Below are 13,770 nucleotides of genomic sequence, written 5' to 3' on the forward strand. Positions count from 1 at the left end.
ACTATCAGTTTTCACAACATTCTTTATATTTCAACTTTTTCAGTTATTCATGAACATATTCTTAATTCATCTTCATTAGAAATATGATTTACTTTTTTCTAACAAGAGCCAAACTAATACTGGTGTGATAAAGTGATTTCATCAGAACTCGCGATGACTCCCAATGCATTTCGATGCTTCAGCATCTTCGTCAGGGGAAATACTGGGTAAAAAAATGTTTTAGAATATGAGATCAAATGATGATATATACATGTTTCTCAAACAATCATTTTTCAACGTGTGCTTATACATTATACAATTTGTAAACATGCACTCTAAGTTATCATGCTGTTGCATTATCTCTTTTTAACCAAGCGAACTAGCAATTCAAAAGTCAAACAGTTATTTATGTTGTGATTGTGCCCTATATATGCCATCAAGTGTGGTATAGTGTATCCAACATGTGTATTACGCTACATGTACCAGTGCAAAAAATGGAAAAAAATGTATGAATATTAAACATACCCTCCAGACGGGTGTGCTGTCTCTTAATCAAAACCTCTGATAAAAACGACTGTATCTGAATCTGAAAACAAGACGGGACTCCTATAAGTAAACACCTACGCCATCGCAATTGTTTTTGAGCCAACTTTTTGAAATACATCACTTACTTCCTCTTATTCCTCCTTTCGGCTCGATTAATCTGTATACGCTGTTTGTCCTGTAAAACAAATGAACTGTCCTTACTATCTAAGTTGCTTAAGATCTGTACTACCCAACTCTCGCATCTACTCAACAACCAAAAAGACTGCCCCCGTATCCTACCTTCGGCTTCCTACCGACCGCTGACACCGGCTCCCTGTTTCACTTCCGTGTACTGAAAACACGCGATATCTCAGAGTCGCGTGTTGGAACGTCTTTTAGTGTCCAACATCAACGACGGACTGGTGTCCCTAGCCCCTTTTATTTACACATCAACACTATTAAAAATGCCGAGCTGTTCACAATGAAAGATACTGCGAAAATACTGGAAAGTGAAATCTATACTGAAAAGACCAATTTACATTTATCGACATGTTTCTTGAATCATCAAAATCAAAAACGGACTACCGCTTTTCGCTAACTACAGATATCGCCTCCTCACACTAGTAATAGAAGACAGACCATCGCTTAGCTTGAACATCTATTTAGATCTAAAAAGCGAGTCTATTACGTCTCACGTATGTGAATCCGAAGTAAACAATAACTAGATTCACGGGTGTGTAGGTAGTGAACCTAAAAATAACATAAGTAAAAATGAAAATGAACAAAGTGCTTCTAGTCGTACATGTATGTGTGCACAATTGTTGGTAACACTTTATCAGAACTTGATCCTGTATTCACACCTCATTGAACACCACAATCACATAGGTATAAATTCATCATAAATAACACTTCATCATAAATAACAAGCAAATTCAATTTTGTCATTCAGCCCTCCAGGTTTAACGGTATTCAAGTACCTCATCCAGAATGTCTCTCTTTGGGTTATCCGTATGTTGGGATCCACATGGGGCTCAACCAACACCTGCTCCAGTACAGTATATCTTAATTGAGGGATAGTGTGTTGCCTCTCCTTCCAATGTTGTGCTAGACTCGATTTCTCATTCCCTAATCTTATATTAGATTTATGCTCTGTGAGCCTAACCTTGATCTTCCTGGTAGAGCGTATATCACTGAGCTTGTATTACAATCCGAGGTATGTCTGAGTTTGATCTGTTTTCCTGTATGAGGATGCGTGAATGTGTCTCCCAATAATACGTTACCACAATGTCCGCAGTTGAAACACTTGCACATTCCTTTTATCCTCTCCTGTGGTGTCTTTATTTGTTTTAGTTTCAGAAGTTCTTTTAAGTTTTTTGATCTCGAAAGTGCAAAAATAGGTTTGTCTATGAAAACTGTTCTAAAGTCTTCCTCTTGTTCAATTAGTTCCCATCTCCGCAATATGCACTTCTTAATCTTGGGTGTCAACGTTGATTGTTTCAACACACAAATTTCTCTTCTCGTTGGATTTCTTTCTACTTTCTTCAATAGAACTTCCCGAGGTTTTGATAAAGCTTTCCGTTTTGCTTCAGTTAGTATCTTGTCTAGGTATCCTCTAATGCTGTATTGTTGCGCCATTTCTTCTATATCCACCCTGGCTTGTGTTTCATCGCAGCTGATCCTCTTGATTCTCACAAATTGCGAGAATGGCAGGTGATTCTTCAGAGTCTGGGAATGAAAGCTAGAGTAATGCAGTGCATTATTTCTATCCGTCGGTTTCTTGAATGTTTTGGTTGAAATCTGGTTACCCTGTTTGGTTATGGTGATATCTAGAAAGTTTCTGGTTTTCTGGTCAATGTGGTTAGTAAATTTGATCATAGAATGACACTGATTTAGAGTTTCAATGGCCTTTTCCAATTGTATCCTGGTTCCTTGCCAAATTACCAAAATGTCGTCTATATAACCCAGGTAAAAAAGGTTAGAAACCTGGGCGTCATATATGTCGAAAACTTTTGCAGCTCAGGTGAATACACTCGCCTCCTTCAACACTTTGAGAACAGTAAAAAAATATCTTCCTTTTATCCCCCTTGAACTCCAGGAAACAGTAATAGTTACCTAGTCCTGCCAAAAATCGACTACTTCAATGCTTTGTACTTCAACATGCAAGAAAGTCTGCTAAAAAGCTGCAGATATTACAGAATGCAGCTGCCTGGGTGCTGCTAACAATCCCCAAGTTCCAGCCAACCTCCCAAGCACTGCACAGACTCCACTGGCTCCCCACTAAGAAACGTATCCCCTTTAAAGCCCTCTGTAGAGCTCACAAGGCCCTACATGGCCCAGGTCCAGAGTGTTTCAGACAGAACCTCCATTGCTATACCCCTGGCAGGACACTGTGCTCGGGCTCAGCAAAAAACGTGAGCAACCCCCGTTTTAAAGTGACAACCTGGGGAGACAGAAGTTTCATCGGCAGCACTCCCAAACTTTGGAACAGTCTCCCTCGCCACCTAAAATCAGAGAAAAGTTCAAGTTTTTATTTATTTATGTTTTGGAACTCATAACAGAGGTCCACATAAAATCACCAAACATTAGAATTTATACAATTATAACAAATGTAACAAAAAAAGAAGAGAGAGAAAAAAAGGAGACTAATATATATCTAAAAAACTTTTTAAAAAGTTAAAAATTGTACAACAAAACCTCTCATTAGGCGGATTACAAATAGCATCTAAGAAAGCAGGGGCAGACAAGATACTTAGTCTTAAACAAATAGGTCTTAACCATTTAAGACGATGTTGTTTTAGAGCCGGACATACCAATAATACATGCTTAACATCCTGATTTGGGTTATTACAAAAATTGCACATTACTGATGAGTCATACCATCTTGACAATAGATTATTTAAAGAGAGTAGGTCCTGCCTCAAAAGGAAGTTAAAACGACGTACCCCATGGGAGAGATTCCAGGAAACATAAGGTTAAATAATCCTAATTTGACAGGAATTAATAACTAGTAGGGGACCTCTCTTTGCAATGAGAGCCTCCCTATCCATTACAAAGCTTAGTGTCCATGAAGCCAGTTTTAAGGTGGATTTTACTGGTATGCAGATAAGGAAAAAAGAGTCGATTCATCTAATTTCAAGAGATCAACTGCTAATCTAAAATTCTTTATAGTTAAGGAGTACTCTTTTAGAGTTCCATGAAGTTCTTTTTGGATCAAATATCTTAAAGTACCCGGTTCTCCCTTTGCCAAACTGGAAACCCACCGTACTACCCCAGCAAGGCCCTGGACCCAGGCACTACGTAGGCCAAATTCCAGCCTAAGAGCCGCTGCATTACAAGCGGTATTAACCGTGATCAAATTCCGTAAAATTTTTCTTTCCGTGGTGTTCAGAAAACCCCATTTCCCCACTTCAAGTAGTTCAAAACCATATAGTAGGGAGGCCGGGACTATAGCTCTAAAGACCTCCAACAAATAAGCAAAATGTCTCTGGCCAGTAGATCTATAAAGGGTGTTTAAACCCTTCCCATGAGCCATTGCCTTCCGAATGTTATTTGCTATATGGGCCTTGTCACTTAACGTACTGGAAATTATTTTCCCCAGGAAAACATAGGATTGAACCACTTCTAACCCTTGACCCCCTATATTCCAGGAGAAACGCCCATATTTTGGCCTTTTCCTTCCTACAATACACATAACTTTGCTCTTAGACACATTTATCCTCAAATGGTGTGTCTCTGCAAATCCATGGAGTGCTTGCAGGCGATTATTCAAACCACTAGGAGTCAAGTCCAAAATTAATATATCATCTGCATATAACAGACATACAATTGGTTTGCACCCCAGTACTGGGGCAATACCATCACTTGACGATAAGGTCTGGGGAAGATCTGATAGGTATAAGGAAAATAGTAGTGGGGCCAACAGGCAGCCTTGTTTCAACCCATTGGCGGACGGGAAAGCTTGAGAGAGGCCTCTTTCCCCTCCCAAAAGCACTCTACACCATGTATCGGAATGAAGCACCAGGACCAAGTCCGAGAGCTCAGCTGGCATACCAAGGTCCGATAGTTTTCTCAATAGCAGAGGACGATCAACTTTGTCAAACGCTGTGGAGAAGTCTATAAATGCAGCATAAATTCTCCCTCCCCGGATCCTGATGTATTTCTCTGATAAAACTTGCAGAGCGGTCAAATTGTCCATGGTGCCATGCCTTTGCCGGAACCCCGTCGGCTTGAGGGGCAATATATTATTCTCCGCTACCCAATCATTAATCAACTGCAAAAGGCATTTAGCAAAAACTTTGCCAATAGCGTCCAAAAGGGCAATTTGACAGTAATTTTGAGGAGCATTTCTGTCTCCCTTCTTAAACAGGGGGACCAGTATGCTCCCCTTCCAGGAGGGAAGTATTATTTTGTGCAAAAAACAAAACTTAAACACAGGGAAGAGAATCTTACTCCAGAGGACACTATTTTGTTTTAAAACAGAAATAGGTAACTCGTCCGGGCCCATAGCTCCCGAGGAACGCATGCCCTTAATAGCCAAAATCAGAGACCAACCTTCTTAGGTTCAGGAAGGACCTGAAAACTTGGCTCTTTGTTGCTAAACCCACCAAACCCTGTTAATCTCTTTTCTTCAGACATACTACACTCCAAGCCCCTAACTCCTGAGCGCCAGAATGCCTCTGGGCATTCGCACGCTTTACAAAAATGTAACATTAACATTGATTTCTACTTGGTCATGGCAATATTTTTATTCTATTTATTTATGTAAATAGTTTTTTATAGCGCAAACATGATCCTTTTGGGTATCAGAGCGCTTTACAAACTTACAGAGAGCAGAGCAATACCTGCAGTATCATATTCGAGAAAAAATTCAAGATAAGGTAGTACCCCGAAAAAGGAGGGTATGCATAACGATGATCAGAGAGCAGAGGAGAGAAACCAATAAACACAACACTATCATAGTCAAGGAAACTGAATGATCAGGCAGTGTAGAGAAAAGGGAGGGTAAAGTCAAAACCACTACAGTAGCCGGTGAGAAGTAGTCATGAGTGTGAGTGGGGAATCAGGGTGGTATCTTAGGCTCTAAGGAAGAAATGTGTTCATAAGGAGTACTTTGACATCTTTCTTGAAGGATACAGTTGAGGGATTCATTCTGACTTTTGGGGGCAGGATGTTCCAAATTCTCAGGGCAATCCTAGTGAAAGATCGGTTGTTCGTTTTCTTCTTGTGGAATCTCTGTAGTTTCAGCAGTAGGGTGATGGTGCTTCTGAATGGGTGGGGCCACCAGAAATTTTAAGCTTCTGAGTGAGCTATATAGGATTTTTGGAAGTGGAGGGATTTACTAGTGATACAGTCAATCTTTAGCTGGATTCTTGCCTCGTAGGGGAGCCAGTTGAGGGATTTCAGATCAGGGTGATGTAGTTGTTGCTTTTTGAGCCGGTGATGAGCCTTGCAGCAGAGTTGAGCGAGGCCCTTAGAGGAGCCATTTTGGATCTGGGCAGTCTAGAGAGGGTTGCACTTCCATAGTCCACCCTGGCAATCACTCAGGCTGTCACTGCCTGCTTGAAGTCATTGGGGGGAGAAATGGTTTTAATTTTCTTAAAATGTTCATTTGGTGATTTGCTCCTTTGGTGGCGGCACTGATGTACTTCTGCTTGTTGAGGTTCTTGTCAAGAGTTAATTTCAGTGAACTCACTGAGTCAATACCTTGTGGAATGCAGTTGAGGGCAAGATTGGTTCTGATCCAGCATTTTTAGTGCATCGTCCACCGTGTGTGTCATGGCCGATTTATAGAGTAGAAGGGTTGTCATAGACTAGCAGGGGAGGCGCTTTAGCATCATGACCTATAAATAGAGGATGGACAGCCTGATTAATCACCACAGCACATATGACTCATCACTAAACATCAAACAGTCAGGGTAAAATGAATCATGGATGGGATTGTGACACTACTGCTTCACCGGGGTCTATCCTATTCTCCTTCCTCCTGGAGCTCATTGTTTGATGCTGCTTCACGGGTGCTCCCGTACTCATGGTTCACATTGGTTGTTCACCACTGTCTCACCAGGGTCCTGGGTATTCAACAATAGTTAAAGGTGCTTGCTCACTGCTTTCTCATAATAGTCTGTTCTCATAGTTGAAGCTGGATGGTGATATCTGTTGGTTCTCTGGGCCATTGGTAGTTCTCATGGTTGATGTTCGTTTCTCACTACTGTCTCACAAGGGTCTACTGTACTCCCCATGGTTTCCTATCAGTCGGTCTCTTTCATGCCTCATGGTTAGAGTTGACTGCTGACCGGGGTTTCTTGTACTCCTGTCGGTTAGAACTCATTGCTCGCCATTGGGTCACCAGGGTATCTCTTACTCCTGATGCTTGGAGCTCATTGTTCACCATTGGCTCACCAAGAGGGTCTCTGGCACTCCTGATGGTTGGAGCTAATTGCTCACTGTTGACTCACCAGAGTCCCTCGTTCTCCTGTTGATTGGAGCTCATTGCTCACCATCGGCTCACCAGGGTCCCTCGTGCTCATAATGGTTGGAACTCCTTACTCACCAGGGACTCTCGTGCTTCTGATGGTTGGAGCTCATTGCTCACCGTCGGTTCAACAAGTTCCATCGTATTCCTGATAGTTGGAGCTCATTGTTCACCATTGGCTCACCAGGGTCTCTGTCACTCCTGATGGTTGGAGCTCATTGTTCACCATTGGCTCACCAGGGTCCATCGTGTTCCTGATGGTTGGAGCTCATTGCCCACCATTGGCTCACCCGGGTCTCTAGTGCTCCTGATGGTTGGAGCTCATTGCTCATCGTTGGCTCAGAAGGTTCCCTCGTACTCCTGATGGTTAGAGCTTATTGCTCACCATTGGCTCACTAGGGTCCCTCGTGCTCCTGTTGATTGGAGCTCATTGCTCACCATTGGTTCACCAGGGTCTCTCTGGCTCCTGTTGATTGGAGCTCATTGCTCACCATTGGCTTACCGGGGTCTCTAGTGCTCCTGATGGTTGGAGCTCATTGCTCACCATTGGCTCACCAGGGTCTCTAGTGCTCCTGATGATTGGAGCTCATTGCTCACCATTGGCTCACCAGGGTCCCTCGTGCTCCTGATGGTTGAAGCTCATTGCTCACCATTGGCTCACCAGGGTCCCTCGTGCTCCTGATGTTTGTAGCTCATTGCTAACCATTGGCTCACTAGGGTCCCTCGTGCTCCTGTAGATTGAAGCTCATTGCTCACCATTGGCTCACCAAGGTCTCTAGTACTCCTGATGGTTGGAGCTCATTGCTCACCATTGGCTCACCAGGGACCCTCGTACTCCTGATGGTTGAAGCTCATTGATCACCATTGGCTCACCAGGGACCCTCGTACTCCTGATGGTTGAAGCTCATTGCTCACCATTAGCTCACCAGGATCTCTCTGGCTCCTGATGGTTGGAGCTCCTGTTGATTGGAGCTCATGGCTCACCATCGTCTCGCCAGGGTCCCTCGTGCTCCTGATGGTTGGAGCTCATTGCTCACCATTGGCTCACCAGGGTCCCTCGTGCTCCTGTTGTTTGGATCTCATTGCTCACCATTGGCTCACCAGGGTCTCTCTGGCTCCTGATGGTTGGAGCTCCTGTTGATTGGAGCTCATGGCTCACCATCGGCTCGCCAGGGTCCCTCGTGCTCCTGATGGTTGGAGCTCATTGCTCACCATTGGCTCACCAGGGTCCCTCGTGCTCCTAATGGTTGGAGCTCATTGCTCACCATTGGCTCACCAGGGTCCCTCGTGCTCCTGTTGTTTGGATCTCATTGCTCACCATTGGCTCACCAGGGTCTCTCTGGCTACTAATGGTTGGAGCTCATTGTTGACCGTTGTATCATCAGGAACTCTTGTATCCTTCTAGTTGCCATAGGTTGTTCACTGCTGTGTCACCAGATTCTCTCACACTCATCTAGGGCGAATGTAGCCGTTCACCACTGTCTCACCAGAGGCTCTATTACTCTTCCCAGGATTGGAGCTGGACTTGAACCGAAGGCTTCATGGCCAGCACCTTGCCCGCCAGGTCATTCTGAAGGTCGTACCTCTCTTCCTCCGGGACAGACAGCCGGACAAGGCCCTTACACTGTCGTTTCACGGATGGTCTGGCACCGGAAAGAACTTTGTGGCCCGGATGATGGCGGAGCACTTTTACCGAGATGGGATGAACAGTGACTGTGTCAAGGTGTTCATAGCACAACTGCACTTCCCCCACGCACGATACGTCGAACTTTACAAGGTGAGGAGGTGGGCTTCGGCTGTGCACAAGTGGCTGTTGTGAAACTGCAGAGGGGGCCATTGGGTGTGAGAGGTTCAAAACAGGAAGTGAATGATTGTGTCTACAGCCAAGTGATAACTTCCTCACCCCAAACATTCCCTGCCTCCCCGACAAGAGGCACAAAAGGGTCTCACAGCTCTCACAGTCCTTGCCTCCCCAACAAGAGGTAGGAAAGGGTCTCAAAACTCTTGGAGCATAATACCAAGGAAGTAGCAGAGAGAGGAATTAGCCGTCTTGGCTCAACGCCTCTCTCCGCCACTTCAGAAACGCTAGGCTGCACCATATATAATTAATAAGGATATCGCGCAGCTGTGCGTTTCCACCTGCGATGGCGCTAAGTTACACAACTTAGCGCAGGCACCCTTGCACCACAGTGAAAGGGTGCCTGCGAGCAGGGAGGTTTCTTTATGTTCAGGAAGGAGTTCTTTCCTGCACATAAACAAACCTAAAATGCCGTTTAGTAACTTACATGTGTGCTGCTTCCTGCAGCACACATGTAAGTTACAAAATGGCATTTTGCTTTTTCCATGTGTGCTGCACAAGCAGCACACATGGAAAAAGTAAAAACGAGGAGAAATAAAGCATTTTTCCTCGTTTCACCACCTTAAGACCAAGATTTTTCTGGTCTTAAGTTTGGCGCTGTCACCTATTATGGCCAAACTTGATAATAGGTGGCAGCGTCGACTTCAATGATTGTTGCGGAGGAACGCCCACCGCAACACCCACTGTACGCCCCCTTTCGCGCTAAGTTTAGCATGAAAGAGGAATTTTACCAAGGCAGCGTCAAGCCACTTAACAGGGATTTACGCCACATTGCGTGGCTTAACGCTGTCTTGATATTAGGGCGCTGACCCTATCGCCACCACCTTTGTCACAAAAAGTGACGTTCATGTCGCGATAGGGGCTTGATAATATGCCCCTTACTGTCCCTGCATCCCCAACAAGAGGTAGGAAAGGGTCTCACAGCTCTTCAGTGGTGGCTCCCCCGCTATGGCGGAGGAGCGTGGCCCCCCCCCACCCTCAAAAACATCAGGAAAGGAAAAATAAAACAACCCTCGTTTTATTTTTCCTTTCCTGCTGATTCTTGTGGGTGTGGCCTGGTGATGACAGGCACTGAGGGGAATGGTAGTGCACTCCTTTCACTGTGCATGAGGGTTTGGCTGGCTGACTCTGGCTGGCCAAACCATCATGCCCAGTGAAAGCTCTCTCCATCCCAGCAACGCAGCTGGGTTGGACAGAGCAGGCGCAGACTCACAGTCTGTTCTGGAGCGCACATCGAAGGTGCCAGGCCAATCCTGAGGCTGCTCTCATGCACAAGAGCAGCTTCAGGATTGGCCACAGGGCATTCTGGGAGCCTTTGCCTTCCTGAACAGGAGCAGAAGAGTGCGACGGGGACGGCTGCAAGTAGGTTTTTTTATTTATATATTTTTTTATTCGCCCCCTCGAACCTTAGTGCCCCTTTCCCACTCTCCTGCCCATGCTCCTCCAGCATACCGGCTCCTCCTGCAGCTCTTACCATCCCTGCTTCCCCAACAAAAGGTAGGAAAAGGCCTCACAGCTCCGACAGTTCCAGTCTAACCATGAGGAAGCAGTGAACCTCACAGCATATCAGGGCGGCTTCTAATGGATTGACCAGGTCAACTCAAAGTATCCTTCTGGCCCTCCCTCAGCCTGTATGTCAAAATATTCTATAGAAATATAGTGTGACAATATTATCATGGACAGAATCTCTAAGACCAAAATATAGAGACGTTAAGTGCATATAGGTAGTATGGATTTATTATTCTTATCTCTGCAGCTATATATAATTAAAGTAATTAAAGATTTGCCGTATTTTCCACATACTCAATCATCTGCCATATAATCTACAGATTTTAACAAAGAATACAGCTTGGGCCCAATTCGCAAAGGTAAACTGAGACGAAAGTCTAACTTTACGATTTTCGGTATTCACAAAGACAATTGATGAGTAGGAAAGTTAGACATGTGTCTCAGTTAAACGTACCATTTGGCCGTAAGTTTAACAATTTGGATTCAGTTAAACTTTAGACCCAAACGTAAGTTTTACTGAGACAAAAGTCTAACTTTACTACTCGTAAATGCCCTTTGTGAATACAGAAAGTCGTAAAGTTAGACTTCCGTCTCAGTTTACCTTTGTGAATTGGCCCCTTTGTTACTAGCTCAGTATACGTAGATGCAGAGTTAAGAATAATAAATCTGTATCTACCTATACGTCTCTATATATGTGAGACCCTTTCCTACCTTTTGTTGGGGAAGCAGGGTCGATAAGAGCTGCTGGAGGACTAATGCAGAGTCAGTGATCGGACGGAGCCTGTGAAGGATGTTGCTTCCCAAGAGAAAGGAAACAAAAACATGCACACAATTAGAATGTAAATCTTCATAGCAATTTCTTTACTTTTGTTGCTGCTGGGGGGGCTGGTCATGACATGTACTACTAAGTACAACGTAAATTAAGAGTAAACTGTGCAAAATAAATATTGCATCCTGAACTTGGGTACAGGAAATAGCTGTCAATCATTCTACTGAATACTCAGGATATGCAGGTGTGTCTAGGGTTGCCAGTGGACCAGGACTGTGCTGTCTGCAGGAATCTGCATGTAATGGACAGGGCACAAGTGTAAACCCCACCAGGAGCAGTCCAAGCTTCCATCCTTCTGTGATTGATAAAGTGAGTATCCCTGAGGAGACTAATGACTACGGGCTCGATTCACAAAGGTAAAGTGAGATGAAAGTCTAACTTTACGACTTTCAGTATTCACAAAGGGCATTTACGAATAAGAAAAGTCTTTAGACTTTTGGTCTCAGTTTAACTTAAGACCAAAACTTACATTCAACTGAGACAAAAGTCGAGCTTTACTACTCATAGATGCCTTTTGTGAATACCGAAAGTCGTAACGTTAGACATTCGTCCTTGAACTTTTAGTCTCAATGAAACATAAAATTAGGTAGAGGGAATTTGTGTAGTCGCGCTACGCAAAGCTCAGTGAAACGGTAAAAAATCTCAGCGAGCACGCAAAAGTTTTGCAAACATGCGTAATTGCTTGTTTTGCCCGTTCGCGAATGCTGTTTGCGTGCACGGGGAGAAATATCTTGCAAACACGCATTTTGAAAGTACGAACAAACAAAAAATTCAGCAAAGCCGCGGATCGTGGCATTTTTGGCAATTCCGCGTTCTCCGCAGAACACGAAATTACCCAAATTCCGGAAATGGAACATAATTTATCGCCCAGGCCTATCAAAACGTAAGTTTAAATGAGACAAGAGTCTAACTTTACTAGTCGTAAATGCCCTTCGTGAAAACTGAAAGTCGTAAAGTTAGACTTTTCACCTCCGTTTCCCATTGTGAATCAGGCCCATGACTTGTTGTTTACAGGGCTACTACATTTACAGTGCTACTAAATGCATAAGAGTCTGCGCTAACGGGCGCTACAATAAGCAGAAATCATTGTATATTTGATAAAGGTTGCAAACCACACGCCCATCAAAAGAAAAAGTCACGAACACCTGAAACACAGCAGTACAGGTGCCCAGCGAAAGAATACCTTCTGATGCTATACAAATACTATAAAGGGTGCCGGACGAGTCAAGGTTTTTTTGTAGCAATGTTGTTTATCTCAAAAGTACCTTCGCCTTTGAGACATCTTGTGCAAGGGAGGTCTGCACACTTTGCCCCCTTGCCCCTATAGAAAGGTTTGTATCAGTGAATGATACTAGCTGAGTAGCGTTGCACAGAGTACAGTGCGACATTGTCCACTTTGAAGATGTATTATTAAATTTTTATTTTTATGTAGCACGAGAACAAGCCGTATACTTTTGCCCGGATGTGTTGGGGTACTTCTTTGATTGTCAGGTCATTAAGTACAGGTTCAGAGGACTTTTGTTAACGTGTTTTAGATTGGTAGCACACTAGAAATATCAGATTTATTTTCATAGCCCTTAATATAAGTTCTGCAAAGAAGACTTGTTTTACAGCACAAGTACTGGTTTATTTAATATAGATTGATTAATTTACGGATATATTAAACAGTAACACGTCAGAATTGCACACAGTCTAGGGTCATACGTTTATAGATTCTTTTTGTACAGAACAATTGAACATCTAACACGTTTCATTTCTTCCAATGGGCCTTTTTCAAGGCTGTGACTACGAAAACATTGTTGTATATTTTTTGGTACATATGAATCTGTTTTGAGTACATGCGTTTAAAAATTACATCTGTATTTATCAAGCCATTATCAATAACACACATCCCAGTGAGTTAAAGAAGTACATGTGTGTGGGAGCCGCATTGTACCTTGTCACATACAAATACATCTGAACAATGTTAATAATACAAGAAGCACATTGAATCTGAGTGTACGGAAGATCAAAAGCCAACCTGAACCAATATCTTGGTTCAATATATGTGGTATTGAGGCTTATGACAATATGCAAGTGAAGGCGGAATGCCCATACCCAGGGCCACTGGAATTATGCGTCAGGAGAGGGTCAAATTATGCGGAAGGGTTGAGTAAATTTTGTGGCAAGAAAAGGCAAATTATAATGGATAATGTGCCACATTTTCCATTAGTAATACCTCATTATTTCATCAGTTTTACACTTGGTAACACTGTCTGGGCATTGGTTGATTCTCATAAGTACTTATTTAATACCCAAATATAGCAATAATGCAACAGAAAGGTGACCAGTCCAGGCTTGCAAAGTGCCTCCCACTGTGCAGCAGTAAATGCTGATGCATTTTTAGTAACTTAGTTTTGAACTGTCTGAGCAAGAAGCACATTTTATTTGGTTAAAATCTGTAGATTATGTGGCAGATGATGGAGTATGTGGGAAATGCGGCAAATCTATAATTTGCAAAAAAGTGCAGCTGCCGCACAATCGCATATTTCCAGTGGTCTGCCCATACCTACGTTGATGTGTTGAATAGGCGTACAACCAAACCGAGGTGCTCGGATC

The 13,770-nt window shown here is 43.5% G+C and overlaps 1 protein-coding gene across 2 annotated transcripts in view; it reads left to right on the plus strand.

Annotated features, from left to right (window-relative positions):
* The window catches only part of LOC147740877 (torsin-3A-like), a 58,174-nt gene that overhangs the window by 10,802 nt on the left and 33,602 nt on the right, over nt 1–13,770 (plus strand). For both annotated transcript variants that reach the window (XR_015307476.1, XM_086952179.1), the window contains exon 3: nt 8,488–8,753. Coding sequence is in view for 1 of the 2 variants with exons in the window: in XM_086952179.1 (XP_086808305.1) it covers nt 8,488–8,753 (266 nt within the window). In the remaining variant the exon portion in view is untranslated. The remainder of the gene's footprint in view (nt 1–8,487; nt 8,754–13,770) is intronic.

Source organism: Lissotriton vulgaris, chromosome 1_1 (genome assembly GCF_964263255.1).
Source record: "Lissotriton vulgaris chromosome 1_1, aLisVul1.2, whole genome shotgun sequence".
Lineage (NCBI taxonomy): Eukaryota > Metazoa > Chordata > Amphibia > Caudata > Salamandridae > Lissotriton > Lissotriton vulgaris.